The 12,860-nt window shown below is 30.4% G+C and overlaps 1 protein-coding gene across 2 annotated transcripts in view; it reads right to left on the bottom strand.

Annotated features, from left to right (window-relative positions):
• Positions 1 to 10,749, bottom strand: part of LOC106461272 (prolyl 4-hydroxylase subunit alpha-1-like) — a 45,109-nt gene extending 34,360 nt beyond the window's left edge. For both annotated transcript variants that reach the window (XR_002610957.1, XM_022388147.1), the window contains exons 1-3: positions 10,430 to 10,749; positions 6,854 to 7,081; positions 1,171 to 1,322 (exon numbers count right to left, since the gene is read on the bottom strand). Coding sequence is in view for 1 of the 2 variants with exons in the window: in XM_022388147.1 (XP_022243855.1) it covers positions 1,171 to 1,322; positions 6,854 to 7,029 (328 nt within the window). In the remaining variant the exon portion in view is untranslated. The remainder of the gene's footprint in view (positions 1 to 1,170; positions 1,323 to 6,853; positions 7,082 to 10,429) is intronic.
• Between the last annotated feature and the right edge of the window lie 2,111 nt (positions 10,750 to 12,860).

The raw sequence follows: 12,860 nt of genomic DNA, 5'->3' as shown, positions 1-12,860 counted from the left end.
TGATGATGAAATTTGATGGAGTCAAATGTGTGCTTTTTTGTGCACTTTTATACGTGTACAACCTCCACAGTACCTTACTTAGTATTCTACAAAAGGTTTTGATGCAATGTACCAAGCTGTTTTTGTTGTAGGCTGGCAAGAGAATAATAATAATAATTACAAATGGGCTATTATTCGAGTGGATTTTCTTTTCCTTGCAAGTCCAACATGCACTCTTTTTGTGAATTTTTATATGTAAACAGCCTTAGCAGTCAATAGTAAAATTTTAAAGTGTTGTTTGCAATGAATCTTTACTATTTTAGGTCCTTTTCCCCAAATGTTCAATTAGGGTTTTATGCAACTCCTTGTGATCCCTATTATGAACCATTATCTTGGCTCATAATAAAAAAAAATTAATGTTACTGCATCTGTTTTGGTAAATGTCTAGCTACAGTGTTTATCTGGTCACTTCAATTTTTATCCAGATTAAATAATGTACTTGCCTAGAATTTCTTTTCCTATATTGTTAACAGATTTCTTGTTACATCTAATTGCAGTGCACAAGTTTTATCTTATGCCAAATGGCTGTAAAAACCTAAAATTAGCGAATCATGCCAAAATACTTATAATACCTCTTAGATTTATTTTTGGAGAAAAGTTAGACAACAAACAGACCAGTTTGGATCTACACTCAGATATAAATTTTCCTCTTAAATATTTTCATAGCAATATGAGAAGATGGTTATTGAGACGGACAACATTCTGGGCTCTTAACGAGGTTAAATTTCTTATGGACTGGTTTGGTTCTTAAGGCAAAACAATTTTAGACTTAATACTAAAACCAAAATGTTTATGAACTGCTCTTGTTTGATTTATGGGTTAGAAAAGATTAAAAACACCAGCCACCTCAGATACTAAAGCAATAGTATTCCCTATGAATTTCCAGTCTTTCACTTCCAAATATTCTAATAAAATAATAATATCTTTTAAACTACAACTGTTTTCAGGGATGACAAGATTCTATAATTTTTTCAATTATCCACCATAAAAAAAAAAAAAGAAAAACAATAATACAAGATACAGTGATAGGATAATACTTGAAATTTACTGAAACAATTTCTAAAAGACTTTTCAACCGGTAAGAAATGTAGATAAATTGTAGAAAAGTAAATCAGTATCTGCAGTGCTTACTTTTCCCTTCACCTTCAAGCATCAAATATTCTACATTTTTCCAGTCTGCAGTAAGTCTTTTAACTAGCAAATATGCATTTACTGGGTTAGCTATGAATGACTCCATATCCTGACTAGCAAGTTGATACATCTGTCCATATTCCTGTCTTAATCTAAAGGAACATAGATTTTACATTAAAATTTTATAGTGTATTGAAAGCAAAGCATTAATGGTACTTTTAATGTTATCCACTCAATAAAAGATAAATAAATAGCAACATAAATATAAAAAACACAAACATTTCAATAACAATTTCACTGCCAGATTCTAACAGTTTTTATTTATAAAACCTATAGAAAAAATAGCTTTATTGTAAATACAAAACTTAAAGAAAAAAAAAAAGTCTTCATCTTATACTTAATATTTACTGCAAATTTAAAAGATTAACAAAACCTTTGTCTTTGTTTTTCTGTTAACAAAATACTAAGTATATATTACCCTAAGATTTGATCATTGCATGTTTGTTTCAAAATCTGTGTATAAAGCTACACAAAGGAATAGCTGTACTTAATTTTGAACTCACTACAGGGAGGGAAGTTAGACAACGGCATCCACTGCCAATTCTTATTTGAACAAATAATGGGATTTGAGTAATTTGAACATCACTATTATAGTAAATAAGTAAAAAAGTGTGTAGTGCATTTTTGTAGTAATGGGCTGTGAATAATGAACCGATGCATTCACTGACCAAGCATGCTCACTATTAATTCACACCCATCCCTTCTCTGCAACACAGAGAAGAAAATAAAATTGCAATTAACTGTATATATATATAAAAACAAATAACACAGTTAGCTCTATATTTTACCATGAACAGATTTGTTTTTAACCTTATTGTAACCCACTGACTGCTGTTTCATCATATAGGGTATGGTCTCTCTCCTACAGTTGAATGCAAGTGTATCATATACAGTGTATAGCTTACATTTAGTGCAGCTGCAGTTGGTAGGTTAAGAGTACCATTATAATCTCAATCAAACACAAATATGTTTTTTTTTACGGTACCTATTTTAAGTTGAGTAAACAACTTGATATAAACATAGATTTACAATAGTGTGCAAAGAAACAGAGCAGCATTAATGTTTTCATAGCAGCTAATGTAGAAATAAAAAATCCAGACATTTAGAGTGAAATTTTCCAGGAACATAAGTTGCTTTGTTACTCACTGCAAAACATCAGAATCAAGAAGTCTTCATTGTAGAATTCAGAGTGTGAAAAAGTTGCCTGTATGTAAATATTTAATAATTATACCAGGTAGTGTATTTTAGATTGTAAAAATACTTGCAAGAAATTAATAAAAATGGGTTCCACTTTTCTGAAATTACCAAGCACCTATTAATGGTATCACATGTGCTATGCTGAACTTTTACAGTGGGGTGTCATTTTGGTTATAATAAACATCTATTTAATTTCTGTAGTGCATATTGGTGTGTAGAAGACATATTAATGCTAGAAATAAACAACCTTATGACACCAAAATGTTGTTTTTATTTAACCAGACACTCAACATTTTGCTTTACAGCTTCTTCAGGGTTGAGGGAGGGACTGATGAATACAAAACAAAAAAAGGGTAAAACAAAACAAAGCATGTTTCATCTGGGTTTCAGTTTGTGTTTTATTGAACACACCTGAAGAAGCTGTAAAGCAAAATGTTGAGTGTCTAATTAGACAAAACAATATTCTGGTCTAATAAGGTTGTTTATTTCTAGTATAATAAACATCTTGTATGTACAATTAACATCAAACTCTGCCATATTCAAATTAAAGCAACATATTACTATAAAGAAAATTATATATGTGTGTGTGTGTGTGTGTGTGTGTGTGTGTGTGTGTGTGTGTGTGTGTGTGTGTGTATATGTATGTATGTATGTATGTGCTAGCATTAACAACCATGAGTTGGCTGGCTAAATTACCATACAAAGCATTATGGTAATCGAGCCATCTATCCAATGTTTCATGATTTTTGCCTGAGAAGGGGAATAAAAGAGCTCCTGAAATGGAGGACATTTCCAATTTTTTATAAACTTTTGGATTTGAATTTAAAGACATCAGTACTTAATCAGTTAAATGAGTCAATTATTATATTTTACAAAACAGAGTATGCAATTAGCATCTAATGAAGTCATTAGGAATTTAATAACAAAAAAAAGAAGGAAGAGGAACATTAACATTATCCTTTGTACAATTTTTGCTTCCTCAACAGATAACCTCAGCTAGTATAAATAAACTAAAAAATATTCAATGGAACACCTACTGCTTGATTACTAGGGAGCTTAAACTCTATGTTGCATATCACAAAATTATAAGAAAAAGACGGCAACTTTTCAAAGGTTTGTTTGTAACAAAAACACTGAAATCTTGTAGAAATAATTATATTTTTTGTCATACATACACATCTGATGTAGATAGTACATAACAGACACATCAACAGATATTCTGTACACCTACATTAATATCATATTATAAAAAAACTGCATTTTTATAAGAAAACTACCCAATAAGAATGTCAGACCTCATTTGAAACACCGAACATTATTTCCCATAAAAAAATACTATTAATATAAATACAGTTATTTAATAAAAAAAAACACTAACAAAATCTAGCAAGATATAATTGAAGATTCTGATATTTTATGGACTCAAAGTCAATAACATTATAAAAGAAATAAAAGATGCAAATATTATTTCTTGAAGTTCAAAAATAATGTATGGCCACAGATATGATTGATGCTATATATTTTTTGTTTAAGTAGCTAACTGTGATTCTTTTCTACGTGTGTTTATATTTATAAAGTTAAAAAATGCATTGTATACAATATTTGGCAATTTCATAAATATTTGGCTAAAAAAAAAGATTACAAATTTTAATCAAACTTTAATAAGATTTAATCCAAAGTTACTACATAAACTCTTTAAATTTTGCATGTAATTAAAACACTAAAACTTTAATTTCTGTAACTGAAAATTTGTATTATTTAGTCTTCCATATACTGTACAGAATTGCAAGTTATTTTCCTCACAGCAAAACTTCCACAGAGTATAAACATTTATATATATATATGAAAATGGACAAGATCAACAACACAACTAATTTTTCAAGTATTTATCACATTACTTGAATACAGAAAAACTAACAAGTGTCTGGGTACTACACAGCATACAGTAGTGGTAGAGACATCTAATTTCATTAGCAGACACACTGTGAGGTTGACGACCTTGAGAGAAATGTCAGGGAATGGGGGTGTTCTGATGAATGACACAATACACACTAAGACCACTAAGAGTAGAACTAACTTAAAGAAAAGCATGCACATGACCTAAAAGTGACTTCTTACAAGCATACGAGTTAGCTATAAGCCAACAACAAGAACTGTTGTAAAAAGCTTACCAAAAATTGTATTTATTTAACAATCTTAAAATGCCTAATCAAGCTGAGCTTCATGATAATTGCCAAACATAAGCCAAATAATGTATATCTGTTCATACTGCACCATTAAAACGTAGAATGGGAGAAAAGGTTTAACGAGATGGACGTACTCTGCAAAAATATGAGCAATTTTTAAGACATATATACAATATATAGTAGTCGTTACTACTACTACATAATAATAACGAGCATACTGTACAGTAAATATACACATTTTGGCAATTTATCCCAAATAGTGTGTTCTGAATGTTTCACTGATAAGTTTTGTTAAGTGATACTTCCATAATTTTGTATTTGATATACTATAGTTGTTATTGAATTGTGTCTTATCAATAATTTGAGCAAGGTGTATATTTCATTTCAGTTAAGTCATACACACATATTGTACATTGTTTCGTAAACAAACACTTCAGTAAACGTTAAAATTTAGACTGCAAATCAAAAAGGCTCATACACCAGTCTCTGTTTTCCAATCATTTATCTTTTTATACAATGTAGATTCAAGAATTGAAGGAAGTTAAAGTGAAAATTTCTATAGCAGTGAAATAATTTCTATTTATATATAAATAGCACTGGAAGTAATAATAAAACAGTGAATTAAAGGGGTATAAAAGGCAAATATTACAGGAATGTTAACCATTTACAGAGTGAAAATGAAATGCACCAGAGTACAGACAAGTGTTGAATGTTTCTGTAATTCATCGTCACATACTCAGAAAGTGCCACACAAGTACAAAGCCTATAAAATTAGTCAGTCATATTTTGTCTACTAATAATACAGTATATTCAGTCATGGTTACTAAAACTGAAATACCACATAATTAAGGGTGTAGTTTTGTTTGGACAATGATACTTTGTGTAAATTATGGCAAGACATCAAACTTCAATAGGAGCTATATGTAAGACACTGAAAAGGGAATGTGAAATGGACACTGTGGATAATAGGAGAAAACCAAACCTTTCCAAAAGTTATGTTAAATAATTTAGGATATAATTTTTACAAGATAAACAGTGGTTGAGTACAGATCTTGCCAACAAGCTTACTATAAATACAGGTGTGAGTGTTAACTTGAGAACAGTAAGATACACAATAGCACAAATTGGTATCAGTGGATGTGTATTTGCTTAAAAACCACTATTAACAACAAATAACCAAACAATAATGCTGAAATGACATCAAACCACAAATAGAGGAATGAGCAAAGCTGGATAACATTTGCTCTTTACAGATGAATCCAAATTCAAATTGTTCAGCAACAATCAGTGACAGTATGTCTGACTGCTGAAAGGAGAATAGTATCATAATTAATATACAATATCTATGGTGAAGCATAACTGAAAACCAATACAAGTTTGGGGCTACATCTCAGCCAATGGTCTTAGCAATTTACACTAAACTAACGGCACCCTGTAGATTCTAATTTATCATGCCATACCATCAGAGGCATATAATCATCTTCCAACAACACAATGATCAAAGACATACAATAAATGTAGTGAAATGATGTCTTGATGGTAAAGAGGCCAATGGATTACTCAAAACCATGGCTTGGCCTGCAAAAAGTCCCAACACAAACATTCTTAAAGCTTTATGGGCTTATGGAAAAACTGAGGTCAAAAAAACTTGAAACCTTATTCCACAACTGTACATTGATAAACTGTAGGGTAGTGAGAAAACAAGGTGTACTGTTCTGTGTAAAGCAAATAGCTTGCATGTAAAATTCTACTGCATTGTACAACTTGTTCAGTTTTCTTTTGCATTTTCTTTAATAATGTTTTTCACTATTAATAAATTCACCATCTACATGTAGTTGCAATTACTTACAGTTTGTGACTCTTGTACAAGTGTATTGTTTGTATGTTTCCATAATTACCTCCATTACTGTATATAATAATACAGCTTCTTTAAAATGTATTTCAGTGATATTTATACGTACTAACAAGTTTTTCATCAACCAAATCTATGCTTAACTGCATGGCTAAACTACTTTTCATAAAATATTTTGACTTCATAAGGTAATCAGACTACATTTCAAGTCTGAAATAACATGCACTAGTTTCATAAGAACAAATTTCACAAAAGTATCAAATCTATGGGATAAAGAACTGACATACTACCAATTAACTCATATAAGTACTATAACTTAAAATCAAGAAGAAATAACTTGTAATTCACAGAACTGCTGCCTATAATCAAACAACTCAGGTTTACTTACTGCCTAACTTTTTCCAGTCTTTGTTCTTCTGCTTTCAGGTACAGTTCCAATGTTTTGATAATTTCTGCTTCTGTATAAAGAAGTTTCTGAAGATCTATTATGGCAGTGAACATGTCAGTTTTTGCTGGCAAAACCAGCATACTGATATACATGCTGATGGACATAAGCCAAAACATGATGTCACCAAGTAGTTTAAATGTGAATATATCACAATTTTAAAGGAGTGACCTGTAAAACAATTACAACACATATATATGTATTAATATATAATACAACAGTAGTCAATTCAGTTTCTGTAGCAAAGTAACATTAAACTGATAGGTAAATTAAAGCATCTTTGTCCTTGAGACCCCTGAACAACAGCCAAACTTATTAAATCACATCTTTAACATCCACACCTATAAGTAAAAATACACACACACACACCACTATGGAACAAAAATCAAATTCAGTTACACCAACCGTAGAAAACTAACAAAGGTATAATTCTAAAAAAAAATAGAAACAGAAAGTATATACTACAGCAATAACACTTTCTTGTATCCATCCATAAAAAAAAACTACAAGTTAATAATCTAAATTTTTAAAAATAAATCTGCTGAGAACAAGGTATCCAACTGCTGAATTAATGCAATATTTATAACTTACAAGCTGAAATGCCCATCAACTGACTGTTCAAACTTAATTAAAACAATGCAAGTTTAACAGCAATCATATATTTCAAAGTAATAACTTTATTTCAAAATCTTAAAATTATAACAAGTTTCTTCATAAACAACATTTCCAGTTTGTTTTCCATCTACCAACAAATAAAGATTTTAAGGTGATCCCACCCTTGAACATCCTATCTCACTGACCATGAAGAAAGCATGGTTGTTTGTGAAACAATCCAGCAACTTACATACTTTGACCTTGAATCCCTTTAGAATATTCAAAATCGTCTAATACGTCAACCTGCCAAGGTTGTTTAAGATTGACTCAATAGGCTGGGAGTAATTAACCAACAGGCTTTACAAAACAGAAATAGGGTTAAGTTCAATTATGACCTCCTTAGGACATTCCCAATAGTTCAGTGTTTACATAAAAATTTTGGTTGGGATTGGCCCAGAAGGATTGGAGGAGTCAGGGTGCAAACAAACCCACATTTCATCTACATATATATATAAATTATAATTTTTAGTTTCAAATAAAATTTGAGTTCTTTCAATAACATATACATGTAAATGTTCTAAATCATGAGGTCTGAGACATTCTGGTTTAAAGTCTTATTAAGAAAACACCCAAAGTATATTACCATCAAAATAAAGAAGTTTGGCCTACTTTTCTAACTCTTCTTTAGGCAGTAGATGTAGTTTTCCTACACCTTCTTTTTCTTAACTGAATATCAATGTATCTGCATTACATGGTAACAGCTTAGACACAAAAACTCATAAATAGCTAGTTAAATGGTGCCAGCATAAAATAATAAACATTGGTGTATTGGAGCAAGAGCAGACCTGAACGCTGCTCCTGCACTTTTTTTTTGTATGATTAAAGTACATGTATTTGTAAAATAAACTTAAACTGTAGATATTTTGTAGTATTAACTTGCATGTTTCAAATGCTGTATTAGAAAATAATAAGATCCACATTTAAAACGACAACTTAAAAATAGAAGTATATACAAATATCTTTTGTGATGTGGTGATGCTATGTAAGCTGCAGATAATTAATCAGTTGTATCTTTATGACTCAGGTATACTGATTATATAAACTTAATTGATAAGTAGAGTAATCATGAATAAATTATATGCAGTCTATATGTGCATACATAATTCAAAAACCAGAAAATTATTAGGGTTTAGTTGGTGCTCTAGCACAAACAGTTTTACTATTACACCATTGTAAACAAACATAAGGCTAGTTACATAGTACTAACTTAGGCATAAAGTTTAAGAAATCTGTAAAAGCTAGTTAAATGGTACTAACTTAGCAAATAGGCCTATGTAACACAACCTATAAAAAACAAAGGACTATTTGGTCCATCAAGGCAACCTTGCATATCCACTCTAAGGAAAAGTAAAAATTTAAGCCTACCATTTACTTTTCACTTTAAAACTTCAGGGAGTCAATGATTTCCCAATTAAAATAATGTAAAGTCATGGATGCCACTATTGCTAATGGCAAATTATTCCACTAGTCAATCACCCTCTTACTAAGTCTCAGAAAGATACAATTGTTAACTAGAACCTAATCTGTCTTTTCCAAATATTAAACTTATGTCCTCTTCAGACTATATCACAAAAACCATAGGTCTTTACCCTCTTAATCTTCTGGATAATCTTGTAAACTTCAATGGGATCATCTTTTACCCTTCTTTTCTCAAAGTAAAATATGAGATCTTTACCTATCCTTGAAAGAAAACCATCCTGTACCTGAAATCATTATATTACTAATACTAGTAGCATAGCAGTCCTCTGTACCCATTCTAATAACTTAAATAAGTCAATATCCTTTATTACTAATAGTAATATTAGGTAATGGTACCAAAACTGTACACATTAGTATCAGTACTGTTATGTTTAAAAAAATGTGTAAACTCCCTATTAGCAGTACTTCAACAGAGGTCTGACTAGCACATTGTAAAAAAAATACTAATAATAATCTTGTTTCACTTGTAACTAATATCTCTATCAATAAACCCTAAAGTTAGCTTTACATTTTACTCCTAGCAACTGACTAAATAAAGATCCTTTTCTTAGGTCACATTATCTGAAGACTTGAAATTATCAAGACTCAAGCTGTATTGTATTATTATTTATATTAATAACATGTACCATTAATTAATAGGCATTATTAATAAAATAGCAATTATTTATAGTTTACTTTTTAAGTAAAAATCATTACTATTGACATTTTATTACTTAATATTAGATAGCACAAAGTACATAGGCTTAGTGAATAATTACTAATGATACTGACAATTTTATACCATAAACTATACATATGTATATACGAAATATGTGTTTGTTTGTACCCTAATGCCTTACTCCTCCGAGGCTATTGGGCCAATCTCAACCAAAACTTTTATGTAAACACTATGAACTATGGGGAATGTCCTAAGGGGATCCAAATTTAAATTAACCTTATAATTATTTCTATTTTGTAAAGCCTGTCTGTTGGTTAATTACTCCCAGCCTATTGAATTGAGTCAATCTCAATCTCGGCAGGCTGACGCTTTAAACAATGTTGAATATTCTGAAGTGAAAGGATTCAAGGTCAATGTGTGAAAGTTGCTGGACTGTTTCTCAGACAGCCATGCTTTCCTCATGGTCAATGAGATGTAGGGTGTTCAAAGGTGGGATCACCTCAAAATTTTTATTTGTCGGTAGATGGAAAACAAACTCACTGCAAATGTTGTCTATGAAGAATGCTTTGTTATAATTTTAAAACTTTATGTTCAAGTTAGTACTTTGAAATGTATGATTGCTGTTAAACTTACGTTGTTTTAATTAAGTTTATACATTCCCCGTCAGCTGACGAGTATTTCAGCTTGTAGTTTTATAAAAATAAAATAATTAACTTTCAAAAGCATACGTGACAGATTCCTCGTAGAGTCGCGCTAGTCGTCCTTACGTCACGAACCACGGTGCCGAATAACTTAAAAGTTTTCAAAGTTCAAGTTAACTATTTGAAGTATATCTTAAAGTTAAATTATAAGTTCTACTAGTCCTGGTTAATAATTTGGTACCCTTAAAAATAACTATATTTTATCATTAACAGATGAACGAGTAAAACTAGTTTTAAGACACTAGCTCAGTTGAATGTTGAAGTTTAGGTCAGTCTACACTTTAGCATGTATCACTAAACATTTCAACAAATACGTTCACACACCAATAACTACAAGACATACTCACAGTACGACTCTGAAAACATGCAAAAAAACTGTTTGTATATCTATATTGCCCTCTACCGGTTGTCTTTTGTAACATAAACATAAGAGTACATAATTATATAATAATTATCAAGAATATTTTTTAATTCCTTATGGCAAGACATTTCTCTATAATTTCATATAAGAAATTGTGAAACTATTGGAAAAACAATATTTCATGTCTGTATTAAATTTGTTTTCTGTTCTTGTAATGATTTTCATAGCATAATCTTTTCATCGTTGTCTCTCGTAAAACTCTATCCGTGCTTTTATTTCTATTTATTATTATTATTTTCTAGAAACATGTTTGATTAATAGCATTTTGATATCTAGGACAATAATAAAATATCATATACAATTAAATGAGTCAGTCAGAGATGTAAATATTGTCTTAGACGGAATTACAAGCTCTATAATTTGTTCTCAACTCCTTTTCTAGCAAAAAATGTTTCTTAACAAGTATTTAAAATCATAACTTTTGAAATAATCTTTATTTTTCTGTTATGATAATACAAGTAGTTAGATGTCATCCGTTATTTTACCTATATTGAATTTAGCGTGCATTCAAATAATAACTTTTTTTTTCCAGTTTAAGTAAGACAAATGAGAAAACAAACGAAACAACAATTAAGATTTATTTGTAAAAGTCTCATATTTCGTAAAACTTTATATATATATAGTTTGTCCATTTCTATCTTTTTTATGTCTTATAAATTTGAAATGTCTCTAATATACTATTCTAGGAAAGTCCAAACAGATTTATAAAATATGTCATACATAACAGGATTAATATATCATAGCAAATTATGATGAATTTTCAAAACATTGCATACGGGTTTTAAGTTCATTGCTTGACGTCTTCAGCTGCGTCAACTACTTAAAATGCTAAAATCCTAGGTACGATTTCCCGCGGTGAATAGAGCATATAAAGCTCATTGTGTGGCTTTAGGCTAAAATAACAACAACAACAAGTTGGACAAAATATTCCACTAAGAAATATTCTTACCCGCTCGTGCAATATTACTCAGTGATACATAGTGTGCTTTTTATAACAGATAGTAAAGTGATCACTGCCATTATGGGACGTGCCAATGGAGCGCCATTTTGTCGGAGATATAAATGCTGGAGGAATACACTTAACTGTTGTATATTTGGGTGCTTAAACGTTCCAAAAAAGGAAAAACGCCAGTCTCTTTTCATAGGTATTTAAGTATTGATAAATTTGTGTTTAATTTAATTATTTCAAAATTAAAATTAATCGTATTTTGTATATATATATATATATATTAGTAAAACTACTGGTAGCTTAAGTTGTGAAATAGCTAATTCTACTTTTATTTTGTTATAGTTTTATTTACTGTCTAGTTATTGTTCCTTTTATAGTTAAGTTCAACTATGAATTTATAGTTATATTAAAGTGCTAATTCATCGTCTAGATAGAGCTAGTTGATTTTAAGTATGTATTGTTACTACAGCGGAGGTCACATGACGCTGGTAACACGTAATGAGTATCTAGAAAGATCGAGGAACATGTCGAACGTCCTAACGGTTGCTAGAATGGAGCTCTTATAGTATATAAGCCGGCAAATAAAGTGACGGCAACAACTGAATAGCAGACAGAGAGATTGAAGATATAGACGAACAATTGAGTCAAGCGCGGTAGTAAGTAAAGTGCGTGAATCGTTCGTTGAGAATTATAGCGTATGTATAAGTGACTGTGGAAATTAAGTGTATTGCAAAGTTGTATTGGGAAAGAATAAACTAGTTTTATTTAAGAAAGGACTCGTATCGCTGAAGTTTCTCTGAAAGAATTTTTATGAGTAATTAACCAACGACCAGAGACGTAACAGTATTATGAACCTGAAACAAGTTCCTCTGGCGGTGACATACAAATATTAATGGTGTGAAATATTATGTAGATTTATGGTAATAGCTAGTCACATGAGATGTAACATCATGATATAACCACCAAATAAAAACCCTTAATTGATATGAAACTAGTTAGTTCACGAGATATAGTTAGAATTATTGATAATTATTGCTCGATATTATTATTGATCGTGAGAAGTGTTTTACTTTTTGAAGATTGTTTGT

This window comes from Limulus polyphemus, unplaced genomic scaffold (genome assembly GCF_000517525.1).
Source record: "Limulus polyphemus unplaced genomic scaffold, Limulus_polyphemus-2.1.2 Scaffold926, whole genome shotgun sequence".
Classification (NCBI taxonomy): Eukaryota; Metazoa; Arthropoda; class Merostomata; order Xiphosura; family Limulidae; genus Limulus; species Limulus polyphemus.
The sequence above is the reverse complement of the archived record's forward strand: the minus strand, read 5'-3'. Positions and strand labels throughout refer to the sequence as shown.